The sequence below is a fragment of the Syzygium oleosum genome, unplaced genomic scaffold (genome assembly GCF_021117445.2).
Source record: "Syzygium oleosum isolate NSW1041296 unplaced genomic scaffold, Sole_v2.1 Sole_v2.13, whole genome shotgun sequence".
Lineage (NCBI taxonomy): Eukaryota > Viridiplantae > Streptophyta > Magnoliopsida > Myrtales > Myrtaceae > Syzygium > Syzygium oleosum.
The window spans coordinates 10,031-21,241 of NW_026607497.1; the positions used below are offsets into that span (position 1 = coordinate 10,031).

The 11,211-nt window shown below is 40.9% G+C and overlaps 2 protein-coding genes across 8 annotated transcripts; one reads left to right on the forward strand and one right to left on the reverse strand.

Annotated features, from left to right (window-relative positions):
• Positions 1-802: 802 nt before the first annotated feature.
• LOC115692216 (uncharacterized) lies at positions 803-3,083 on the forward strand. 5 transcript variants are annotated; one of them, XM_030618992.2, is made up of 3 exons: positions 803-951; positions 1,947-2,175; positions 2,461-3,083. In XM_030618992.2, exons 2-3 carry the CDS (start codon positions 1,983-1,985, stop codon positions 3,027-3,029), a joined length of 762 nt encoding a protein of 253 aa, XP_030474852.1. In that variant the 5' UTR covers positions 803-951; positions 1,947-1,982; the 3' UTR covers positions 3,030-3,083. The 5 variants fall into 5 exon arrangements, with proteins under 5 accessions (XP_030474852.1, XP_056172906.1, XP_056172905.1 ...); XM_056316931.1 differs by lacking the exon at positions 803-951 and adding an exon at positions 958-1,208 and having other exon boundaries at positions 1,944-2,175; XM_056316930.1 differs by lacking the exon at positions 803-951 and adding an exon at positions 958-1,208.
• Positions 3,084-4,402: 1,319 nt separating this feature from the next.
• Positions 4,403-10,574, reverse strand: LOC115692261 (uncharacterized). 3 transcript variants are annotated; one of them, XM_030619064.2, is made up of 22 exons: positions 10,236-10,559; positions 9,826-9,948; positions 9,654-9,733; positions 9,412-9,498; positions 9,260-9,310; positions 8,979-9,096; positions 8,856-8,912; positions 8,701-8,765; positions 8,486-8,569; positions 8,354-8,404; positions 8,212-8,274; positions 8,057-8,103; positions 7,871-7,940; positions 7,720-7,782; positions 7,190-7,279; positions 7,029-7,067; positions 6,675-6,902; positions 6,490-6,575; positions 6,277-6,325; positions 6,094-6,174; positions 5,857-5,950; positions 4,403-5,292 (listed from the first exon to the last, which is right to left on the reverse strand). In XM_030619064.2, the coding sequence occupies exons 2-22, from the start codon at positions 9,941-9,943 to the stop codon at positions 5,111-5,113; spliced, it is 1,803 nt and encodes a 600-aa protein (XP_030474924.1). In that variant the 5' UTR covers positions 9,944-9,948; positions 10,236-10,559; the 3' UTR covers positions 4,403-5,110. The 3 variants fall into 3 exon arrangements, with proteins under 3 accessions (XP_030474924.1, XP_030474923.1, XP_056173317.1); XM_030619063.2 differs by having other exon boundaries at positions 10,222-10,559; XM_056317342.1 differs by lacking the exons at positions 4,403-5,292; positions 5,857-5,950 and having other exon boundaries at positions 6,098-6,188; positions 10,222-10,574.
• Between the last annotated feature and the right edge of the window lie 637 nt (positions 10,575-11,211).

The window sequence follows — 11,211 nt, forward strand, 5'->3', positions numbered from 1 at the left end:
AATAGGATAATTTTTTTAAACTATTTAAATCTACGTGGGCTTAATTTGAACAAGCATGAAAGTATAGTGACCAATAATTTTATTTATGTACGATTTTCCAGAGGATTATTTTGGTGAGCTCTCAATTGTCCTCTCTTCGATTACACGGCTAATAGCATCGCCCAACATTTGTGATTGTCGAGCGTCATGTCGTCCAAATTACATGATGCATGGAATCAATGCAAATGCGCCCATATAATCAACCAGTATTGTATCACCAACTTTCAAAAGTATCGAGTTTTTCTTTATTCTTTTTCTTATGTCAATCAAAAAGATTTTACCGTTAGAATCAAGTGTTAAGTGGAAATCCCTATAAAAGAAAAGAATACAAATTTGCTACAACAAGTTCTCTCTCTCTCTCTCTCTCTCTCTCTCTCTCTCTCTCTCTCTCTCTCTCTCTCTCTCTCTCTCTCTCTCTCTCTCTCTCTCTCTCTCTCTCTCTCTCTCTCTCTCGCTAGAGAGAGAGAGAGTGAGATTTGATGGTGCTCTTGAATTTTTTCGAGCAAGTTGAGTTAATTAACGCCCAAAAGCCAAAAGCCCCTGTGGAGGAGTCGAAGCGATTGATAAAAGACTGTTTCAATTCTCTATAAAATTCTTGTTTTCCCATACAGATGTTCAATCTTGAAACGGTAAAGTTTCGTCAGTTTCACTTTGCTTATTGGAAACTCACCGCTCCATTTTAAAGTTAAGGGGCTTGTCGGCTGGATTTTCTGGATCGGCCCACGAAGAAGAAGAAGAAGAAGAAGAAGCAGCAGAGGCCCAGCATTTGGGGAACTTGATGAGATCGCGAATCGACTCGCGATTCCAACGAGTTTAGCGAGGTGACTTGTCATCCTGAAGCGATTTCACCCAACTTTCAATCCCAGAACAAGGAACGTTGCTTATGGATTTGAACGTTGCCAAACCCCAAAGGTAATTTTTGTCTCCCTCTCCCTCTCCCTCTCCCTCTCTCTCAGTATAGTTTTGCTTCTTGTGCAGCGAACGTTCCCTTCCGCTTTCTTCTTCTTCTTCTTCATTGGTCGTCCTGCAATTACTTCTTGTTCTTCCCATTCTTATTCGTATTGTGGCGCGCCCATATTCTCAGTTTTTCTTGGATTTTGAGGACACCCCCACCCCTACACCCATCTGGCAGTAAGTAATTCGTATGACTCAGTGGGATTACGGAGACGGTATGCACTCTAGCTTGTATGGGTTGATACAATTGATTCCTCTTGAATTTTTCGCTTTTATAGGTCTGGTGTTAGATCACTACCCCGTGTCAGGAAGGAGACCATGATTTTCCAATCGCGGACCCAAACTGCTTGGACCTCGAGAAATTTCTCTTTTTTTGCTTTCTAATGAAACAGCACAGTTGATACATTTCATGAATCTTCTTAAGTAACGGTTGATAACATTAGAATCCATGAAAACCCACGCCATCACGATTCCACGCCACCTGCTTGATGAAATTCCAGAAAGCATCTGCTTTGCAATGGTCTTCTCAAATTTTACATTTTTCTGGTCATACTGATACCATATACTCTTAACTCTGAATTAATCTATATATCCATGCTAATTCTGAACCCTAGAAAAGTGATCCTCCAGATTTCTCCTATATGCTCGCCTTGAGGTTTTGTAATATCTCTGGTACTGGCAAAACTAGTGTCTCGCCGAGCATTGAAGTATGTTTAATGCAACATACATTCGTCTCTCCACTATGACAGTATGAACAGACAAGTTTCCCCTTGGCCGTCCTCTTCCCTCCACTATTTCCTGTCATTCAATATCTAATTTTTTCTAACCACTCAAAACCCAGGTCGCTAGTATTCCTGTGTATGCTGGAAAACAATAGTTTTTTTGAACTTTTGATTGCAGTGAAATCAGATCTTTAGCTTTAGCTGGTTGAGTTGTCTTCTCTTTGGCAGCAGATACCTGAAGTCAGAGGCAGGCAGTCATTCAGCTAAATGGCGAGTGTCATATTGACGTTTGCTCCTTGTATTAGTACTAATTGTACAAGGAAGTGCAGCCCATCAAAGTGTTCCGTCCTCCTAGGATACTATGCCTCTTCTTGTACTCGTAAGATGGAGGACATTGTAGTATCCTCTTACCAGCCTCGTCATTGTCATGGTCGGCTGAGTTTACAATTTCGTAAGCCAAGTAAGTTCCCCTGCCTCATCATTATCATTGCCATCTAATTCTGCAAATAGATAAGCCAAATAAATTCCCCATAGGAAGTCTTAGTAGTTACCTTACCTATGTAATTCCTGTTCCTAATATAGGAGTATTTTTTTCTTGAATGAGGTACTCTTTAGTTGTTTCTTGAACCTTGGCTATAAAATTTTGTGTTTGTCAAATAGTTTATTACAAATTGCATGTTACAGCCGATATTGTTCAATTTTGAACACTTCTTTCCAGCTCTAACCTTGCCAATATCTGGTGTAGTCTTTCCTAGAGGCCATTCGTCCTTCTTCTCTTCAACAGCTTGTCAAGCAAAACAAGGGGATAGTGCCTTTAGTGGCGAAAACATTACACTAGATCAGCAAATTTTAGAGCAGGAGCTCCAAATTGCCATTGAGGAGGAAAACTATGCAAAAGCTGCAAAAATCAGGGATACACTACGTAGTATTCAAGAGGATAGCAAAGCATCCATGCTAGCAGCAAATGCTGAATTTTACAGATCGTTTAAAAATGGAGATTTATCTGCCATGCAAGCTATTTGGTCAAAAGGGGATCATGTTTGTTGTGTACACCCAGGTGTCCTTGGCATATCTGGTTATGAATCGGTCATGGATAGTTGGATTCATGTATGGGGAGACTATGAGTTCCCATTGGAGATTGAGCTGCGAGAAGTTAGAGTTCATGTTAGAGGGGATTTGGGCTATGTAACTTGTGTGGAACTGGTTAAAACCAAAGGTAACAGTTGGGGAGGGCAGTTTGTGACTAATGTGTTTGAGAGAAGTGATGGTCGATGGTTCATCTGTGTCCATCATGCTTCACCTGTCGACTTTTGAAGAGTGTTCGCTAAATTTTTTTGTTCATTGGCAAAATTGTCTATTTCTGATGGATCCACTGCTCTAGTTTGATCTTATCATGTTCTTTAATTGGTTGCTCGGTTTTTTCCCATGTTATTCACTCTTTCTTTAAACCGAGGGAATAGCTTTGTCGTGAATCTAATCACACAATAAATGTTCGGTAAAGAAGAGGGTGACCCTCACAGTATGTTGCTACAAGACAAAACAGAATTAGCCACTCTTTAAAGATCGTCGTTGTGTTGAAGTTTGTTGCGGAAAGTGTTCATCCCACTTGATGTGGCTAAGGGGATTTCCACGGTATCTCCCTCGTCTTCGAGTTTTTGATCAAAGAAAAGCCAATCATTAGATGGAGCGCCTCCCCATGATGGTGTCATCAAAATCTTATGGAAGTTGCAAATTGAACATAGATGGTTCAAGCAGAAGTTTTAATGGATTAGGGCCTTGTCAAACAATCAAATATCTTTCGATATTAGAATTTGATGGACCTTTATGCATTCATTGGATGTTGTATCTTAATCTCTACAAAGCTTTCGTAATGTAGTCACTGAAAACTATTTATCTCAACATTGGAGCCCTGGCTTCCTGGTATATAATCACAGTGAAACAAGTGATAGATTTCGATATTATTTGCGAGCTCATTTGATTGGAAGACCAGAAGGTGAACAATTGCGAAAATTAAAACTAATTTGGAGGTAAGAGTGTAGTTTGCAAGTCAATATGTGCTCACGTTCCCATTCTCTCATCTGTGATGTTGTGACGTATTGATACTTTCAATTTTCGACAATGATATGTGATCCTTCCCATCAAAACAGCATGGAAGTGAAGTATTGCTACCTCACAATTATAGAGGATCTGCTACGGTTGCAGATTCAAGCTCTAAGATGACTTTCTCCTCTTTCATATCGAACTAGGCTCCTGCACCTGCATTACTAAGGTTGGCTCTGGAGACCCATCTTGACTAAATTTTACTGCCTACTGGAGGAGCTTCGCATACAATGCTTATTCCTCAATTTGTGCACCAGCGTGTAATCTAGTATTGGAGAATGTAACGACCGTGGCTTTTCTGGTTCGGCGCACTAGTTTGATGATTAAACAACTCAAGCAAGTGCGATGTACTATGCATTTGTAACTTAAAACTCTTCTACAATTTGAACAAGAGTCATGAATCACATAATCATCTGCATGTGTACATAATGATGGCACTAAATCCATCTCCACCTCCTTTCATTCTACCCAACTGTAATTTGGCTTCTCTTTACTTTGATGGGATGATGTTCACAAACATATAATTGCATTAACTATGATAAATAGAAGTGTTTCAGGCCAACCAATTAATTCCCTCAATCCTGATATAAAATAAAAAGTAAAAGATCCAGTTTATTAATCCCGCCCGAATTCACCGTGTCATCAGTAGATGAACTTCCGGAGATCATTTGGGAATCCATGAAGCTAAGAAAGTCTACAATGCACCATAAAGGACCAAAGGAGAGGGTAGATCATTCAGCAACATTCCTATAAAGAATTACAGCTCTCAAGTCAGGAACCAGGAAAAAAGGACATTAACGAATCCAGTAGTCTCAGGGTTTTCCAAAAGAAGGGATTAAATCCCTTGAAAATAGCCTAAAGTACCAAACATTTCGTTTTCCGTGTAGTCAGAAGCTTCGATATCATATGCGGGCAGTATTATGTGAACTTCATTAACCCTCATAATCAGCCAACAAAACTTTTGCTTTCAAGTCAGGTGCAATCCCATGATGATCGCGTATGATGTATCCAGGCAGGCAGCAAAATGCTGAGCAGTCCCCAGCCCCAATTCCCATTTAATTACACTAGAACCCTCAGCTTAAGCACATTCCAAGCAGGAGTTCTCCGGCACTCCAAGTGCATCAAATGAAGAGGCAATTTAGGACTTCGCCGCCTTCTCTTCACTCGACCATACAAGAAGGTGGTATTTATGATTGTTTGCTTTACAAATGGAATCGAATCCCTTTAAAACTGGTGATTAAGCTACGATAATTTTAGAGAACCATACTTCCTCGGTGCGACTGCCACAGAATGCATCAACAGTGCACACCATTACCATTCATAGGTATGGCATTGCATGAGCCATTCAAAAACTTGGATGCATTTCCATTTATGCAACTTTTCGTGACCGAGGGTCCATTACTCATGCCATTGGTGATTGCCTTGCTTCCATAACATAAGACTCCATCCCACTGCCCACATGAAGCTGCTATAAGTCCTGTTGCAGTTGAAAGGGAACAACAAAACATTAAGGCAGGTTAATCAGAGGAAAGCTCAAATTCTGTAGATAGCAAACAAGAGTGAACTGGATTATGATATCTATCTTACCGGCACTGCCAAATAAAATGGTAGGACTAGGTGCCTAAGAAAATGTAAATATTCAAACTGATAACGTAGGAACTTCCACCATCTAAATCGGTTGATGAACCAATTAATTCTCCCAGTTCCAACAGAATAAATCTCTGACACAATAAGATTACCTTGGCAAAGACGCACCATCAAACAGGAAACACAACTGAACAGACCAAGCAAATTTACGTGCAGTGACACTATTCCAGAAGGATCGTGGATGCGTCTCAGAAAGTTGTCATTTAGGTTCATCAGTGGTTGCATCAGCACAAGATAGTTCACCCGCAAAATTAAGTGGAACTTTCTCTCTCTCTCTCTAAGACAGTGGTTACGGTGAACGACCGACAAATGTACAAATGAGTACAAAACCATGGAGACATTGACCTGTGCATGAACAGGGACGACAAACATTTTATATTCAATAATACATTACCTAAAAAGAGACCAGAAGGCTTTCCTGGCCTTGACTTAAACTCAGGGTGGAACTGAACACCTATGAAGTACGGATGATCAGGCAGTTCCACAATCTGCAGTCGATGTACAGAATTAAATATGAAATCAACAAGAAAGCAGAAGTACTTGATAGTACTAAAATCATCAGGTACCGCCACATTTATTAAGAACAAACCACAACTGAAGTACATATTATAAAAGTACCACGAATACTTACTTCCATGCGCTGCCCACTTTCATCCCTGCCAACAAAGCGCAGGCCGGCCTTTTCCAGTTCTGGTACAATCTCAGGATTTACCTAGGTGATATCAACTAAGCTTCTTAATGACCAAGCAAGCAAAAGAAAAGAAGATTACTCAGGACTGCTATGACAAGCATTTTTATGCTGATACGGATTCACCTCATATCTGTGCCGATGTCGCTCATCAACAAACCTTGCATTGCCATACCTAAAGGAATAAAAATTTTATGAATACATCAAACATTTTCGTGATACATCATCTCCTGTAAGAGTGACACGACCATATAAAATAAGATTTAGCCTTAAGCACTTGTTTATCCAAATTTAACAATCGTGAACATGAAAAATTTCATAAATCTCCCAATTCCTTACAACTTTGCAGATTTGCAGTCAGTGTTCCTAAAATAAGTTTTCCTGGATCCTAAACGCATTGTCGCTCCCATGTGAGTCTTTGAACCCTGATAAATGTAGCCCATGAATGGATGAAAATTAAATTAATAAGCCAGAAGGAATTATAATCATCATATTTGGTAAAATATTGTAGAAGTACTGCATACCTCTGGCATAAATAAGACACAAGGATTCTTCGTCTCAGGATCAAATTCTGTGCTGTTTGCGTCATGCAAACCCAACACAGATCTTGTAAACTCTATAACAGCAATTTGCATCCCCAAGCAAATGCCCAAGAATGGGACATTATTTTCCCTTGCATACTTTGCTGCAAGAATCTTCCCTTGCACCCCCCTATCACCAAACCCTCCCGGAACCAGCACTCCATCAGCACCCTGTGCACGAAAAACAGTTCAGTTGCTCAATCACTTGCAATCATGGAACTAGCGGGTATCAGCAAATGAGGAAATCAAAACTGCATATTGGGCCAAAAGGCTAGTAAAGTATAAAACTAAATGTACCTTCAATGAATTCCATGCATCTTTATACGCCTCAGGAGACTGCTAGGAAAACTTACTAGTCAAATATTATTGTCTATTGATCGTATACAATCTAACTACTATTTGCAACATACAACAGAACAAAAATAATAAGTCACGTAAGTAATGAGGTTCAGCTTCACCTCTTTCCAAGTGATATCCTCCAAGTCGCTAGCAGGAACCCAGTCTACAATAAGTTTCCTTCGGCAGGCAACAGAAGCATGTAAAAGAGCCTGCCGTATAACCCAAAGTATAAGAATCTTTTACAATACAACTTCTAAGCACTACACCACACACATAGATTCTGCGAGCATATTTTTGATAAATAAATCTGTCATTATGGACAGACCGCACATTTCCTGCCCAATGTGATAGAGAACAAAATGCCAATCAGGAAGGTGTTCCAGAAACTTCATTTTCCAAAATTATTTTAAAATGGAAACAAATGAAATTCTAATTGTTTTCAAAAAAAGACTCATTTGAAAAATTTTCACACTACTAAAGTGGTCGCATCAGACTTGAGGGGTAAAATGCGAACCCAACCAGCAAGAACCAAAATAATAGGAAAACGCAATAAAGCAAGTAATCAAATCGCAAGCATCGCAGAATCGTCCAAGAGACGTATTACACAAAATGCCCGCAAAAATATGACTCTTCAGCAAGCAAATCTCACCTTCAAGACAGAGAGGTAAGAATCTGACAGCCCTGTGTATTTTCCTACCATAGCGATTCGTACCTGCAACATGCACAAAAGAAAAAATGTGACAACTGATATCACATGGACAAATAAGCCAAAACAAACCAAAAAGAAGTTCAGGGCCCACCGGATCACACAACTGGTCAAAAATTTTTGTACGTGCAGTCCATTCCTCCAACTCCGGGTTCCTTGCAACGCTAGATAGAAATGGCGATATGTTGAGTGATACCCAAGAAAGCAGAACAAAGGGGCAAGCATTCCTTTATTGAATGAAAAAACAAAAGGCAAGGAAGAATCAATTCACATCACATACCCCATAAGGTTCAGTCCCTTCAGAATTGCTCCATGCGCCTTTTGGTCCTATTATGAGGGGTTGAAAAAAGGTACGAAGAAGCTATATTGAGCCTTTTGCTATGAAACAAATATAGAAGGCGTATGGTTTGAAATTTGAAGTTCTTAACTACTTACTCTTAGCAGCAAAGGAATGTGCCAAATGTTTGGGACATCATATAGAGTCACAATGTTTTCTACCTGAAATCAAGTTGCTTAGAAATGAATAATGATCGGTCAGAAAAAGGCCAACAAAGTTATAACCAATTAAGAGCAATACCGGCACATGGCAAAATTGAGAGAGCTTTCCTTTAACGTTCTCATCAAGCGCCTGTGACAGATGACCTGACAACTTTAGTCTACCATCAGCACAATTATCAAAAGAAGTGCAGAAATGATAGATGGGGCAAACCTTTGCACTTCTACAAGCTAGAATATTTGGGGTCAAACCCAGTCCTCTAAGACCTCGGACGCTATGCTGGGTAGGCTTTGTTTTCTGCAGGACAGTATCATAGAGGCTATGGTTAGCATGCCAAGGACAAAATTCAGGAACACTGTTAGTTACTAAATCTATATCTAGCATCTTAAGAAGTCAGTCAATTGACAAATTGATTCTAACAAAGATACCTGTTCACCAACAACATTGAGTACAGGAACCAGGCTGACATGAATCAAGCAGAAATTACCAGCTCCTGCAAGAACATTTAGGTCGGTAAACAACAATGTTTAGCCAAAAACTCTCAAGAGCAAGTTTACTTATATCAAACATGGAGTAACCTTACCTACTCGGTAAGAGAATTGACCAAGCGCCTCAATAAATGGCATAGATTCAATATCCCCTGCATTGATATGATTTTAGTCCACCCAGAAGCAGGAAAACAATAGCCACTACCGATGCTATTTACCTATAGTTCCACCGAGTTCAATGACGCAAACATCTGCCGGGCCTTCTTGACCGTCAACTGGTATCATAGCTGCACGTTCTATCCACTCTTGAATGGCATCTGTAATGTGTGGAACCACCTAGGAAACAGCAAAATCTGGTTAAGACTATAATGAACCCAGCACTACAGAAAACCTGAAAGTGAACAAAAAATTAAACCACGGACAATGCTAAGTCCAGTTGAATAAGAATAGTAATAGTTGCAAAGCTCTAACTTTTACAAGATCAAATTGCTTAACAGACCTGGACCGTCTTTCCGAGATAATCGCCTCTTCTCTCCCTGTCAAGAACTGACTGTTAAAACACCAAGAAATATGTTAAATTTAGGAAGGCGTATTGCTTGATTCTCAAAGACATCCATATACAAAATGCAAGAAATTTGATGAGTTAAATACCTGATAGATTTTCCCGGTTGTGATGTTATTATCCCGAGTTAAAGTGATGTCAAGAAATCTTTCGTAATTTCCGAGGTCCAAATCCACCTAAGAAACAATTTCCGACGAACCTTTTACTCCGTTGCCAGGGGAAAATTCTCGAGAACATGGGCAGAGAAGCAAAGAGCGGGCATATGCTCGATAAGCAAGTGCAAGTGTGCAAACGAGACATGTAGGTCAATCACATGCACAAGGACTGTTACCTCGCCACCATCATCTAAGACAAACACCTCGCCATGCTCGAAAGGGGACATAGTCCCGGCATCGGTGTTCAAGTAAGGATCTGAAAAGCATCATAGAACAAGAAGAGACAGTTGAGGCAAAGAAGAGAGAAAGAGATGGCAAGGCAGACAGGGAGCCGACAGAGGGGGGTACCAATCTTAATAGAAGTGACGCGGAGGCCGCAAGCTTTGAGGAGGACCCCGATGCTACTGGCAGTGACGCCTTTGCCGAGGCCGCTGACGACTCCACCGGTGACGAGGACGTACTTCATCGTCTCTGGCAAAGAAAAGACCCATGGGGCGCGCTTAACGTCAGTCGAGCTTTTGTCAATGCGGAAGGTATTTACGTAGCAAGTCAAGAGGACAAGAGCGAGCGGTTTGTTGGTGGGGATAAAAACCAAAGGACAAGGCACGAACAAAGTGGATAGACATGGATATGGATGTTTAATCTATCTGTACACGCACAAGAGAAAAACCACAAGACAAGGAAGAAGCGGGCCGTTGGGTGGGATGGGGTGGGATGGGAACGGAGAAAATAATAAGAAGAAACCTTGTTTAGCTCACAATGGCGGTTGACACAAGGCCGCTTCCTCCGACCGTTGCTCCGGCTTGCGTCAGCGGAGACGTAGACAGTTAAGTACCGTCTCTCTCTCTCTCTCTCTCTCTCTCTCTCTCTCTCTCTCTCTCTCTGGCTCTGTGTTTTCTCTCTGTCTCTCCCTGGCTGCAGCGCGGGCGCTCGCTCGCTCGGTGGCTGGCTGGGCTTCGCTGCTTGTGGTGGTGGCGGCGGGCGAAGGGAGGGTAATGTCCCAACAACTTCTTATTTAGAGAGACGATACGAGACGAGACTCCCCTAGTCGCCGCCCCCTCCTGGTTCTCAAGAGGAAAAGAAAAGAAGAATCAAGAGTTTAAATACCCACCCAGGGATACGCGAAAAGAGAAAAAAAAAAAAACAGGCAACTCCCAGCTCTAATGGCAGCTTCCCAAAGTTGAACCCCGAAGCGTCCCCGAAATTGAGAGGGAGGACTTAGTCTCCACCGTCATATAAAAAAAATCTCATTACATTTTCTTCTTTTGTCATATTCACCGTGTTGAAATGTTAAATGTATTAATATTCTAGGATCGCACTTTTCTATTTTCTCAACTTTCATCGATCTCTTTTTTAAAATTTCATTTACGCACCGCGAGCCTATTAATTCTAAAATTAAATGGGACAATTATAATAGGAAAATTTGTCATTTCAATTATGTGACGTTTAATTCGTTTTTCTTTATTTATAAAACTTAAGAAGTCAATGCATTTGAACCGTTTCATTTACCCCGACGGTACATTGATGATGCTTTCTTGAACCAAATGACCTTGCTTTCGTCAATAGTCCTTGCCCTACTTTTGCAAACAACGGCCATGTGGCCCTCTGCCAAGAGCACGAGGGTTGACAACACCGAGCCAACATCATCCAAATTTGGCGAGGGCTGGAAGGCCCTTATAATGTGGCCTCAAAGGGACCGGTAAAGTTGGGCATCAATATCAATTCTCTTCGACT

Bases quoted from the DNA above. Each gene is read 5' to 3' on its own strand.
- LOC115692261 (XM_030619064.2), bottom strand. From the start codon at position 9,943: ATGAAGTACGTCCTCGTCACCGGTGGAGTCGTCAGCGGCCTCGGCAAA. The intron at 7,068-7,189 runs GTGAAGCTGAAC...TTTTCCTAGCAG, and splicing joins AGGATATCACTTGGAAAGAG to TCTCCTGAGGCGTATAAAGA. The intron at 6,903-7,028 runs GTACATTTAGTT...TTTCGTGCACAG, and splicing joins ATGCATGGAATTCATTGAAG to GGTGCTGATGGAGTGCTGGT.
- LOC115692216 (XM_030618992.2), top strand. From the start codon at position 1,983: ATGGCGAGTGTCATATTGACGTTTGCTCCTTGTATTAGTACTAATTGT. The intron at 2,176-2,460 runs GTAAGTTCCCCT...TATCTGGTGTAG, and splicing joins TTTACAATTTCGTAAGCCAA to TCTTTCCTAGAGGCCATTCG.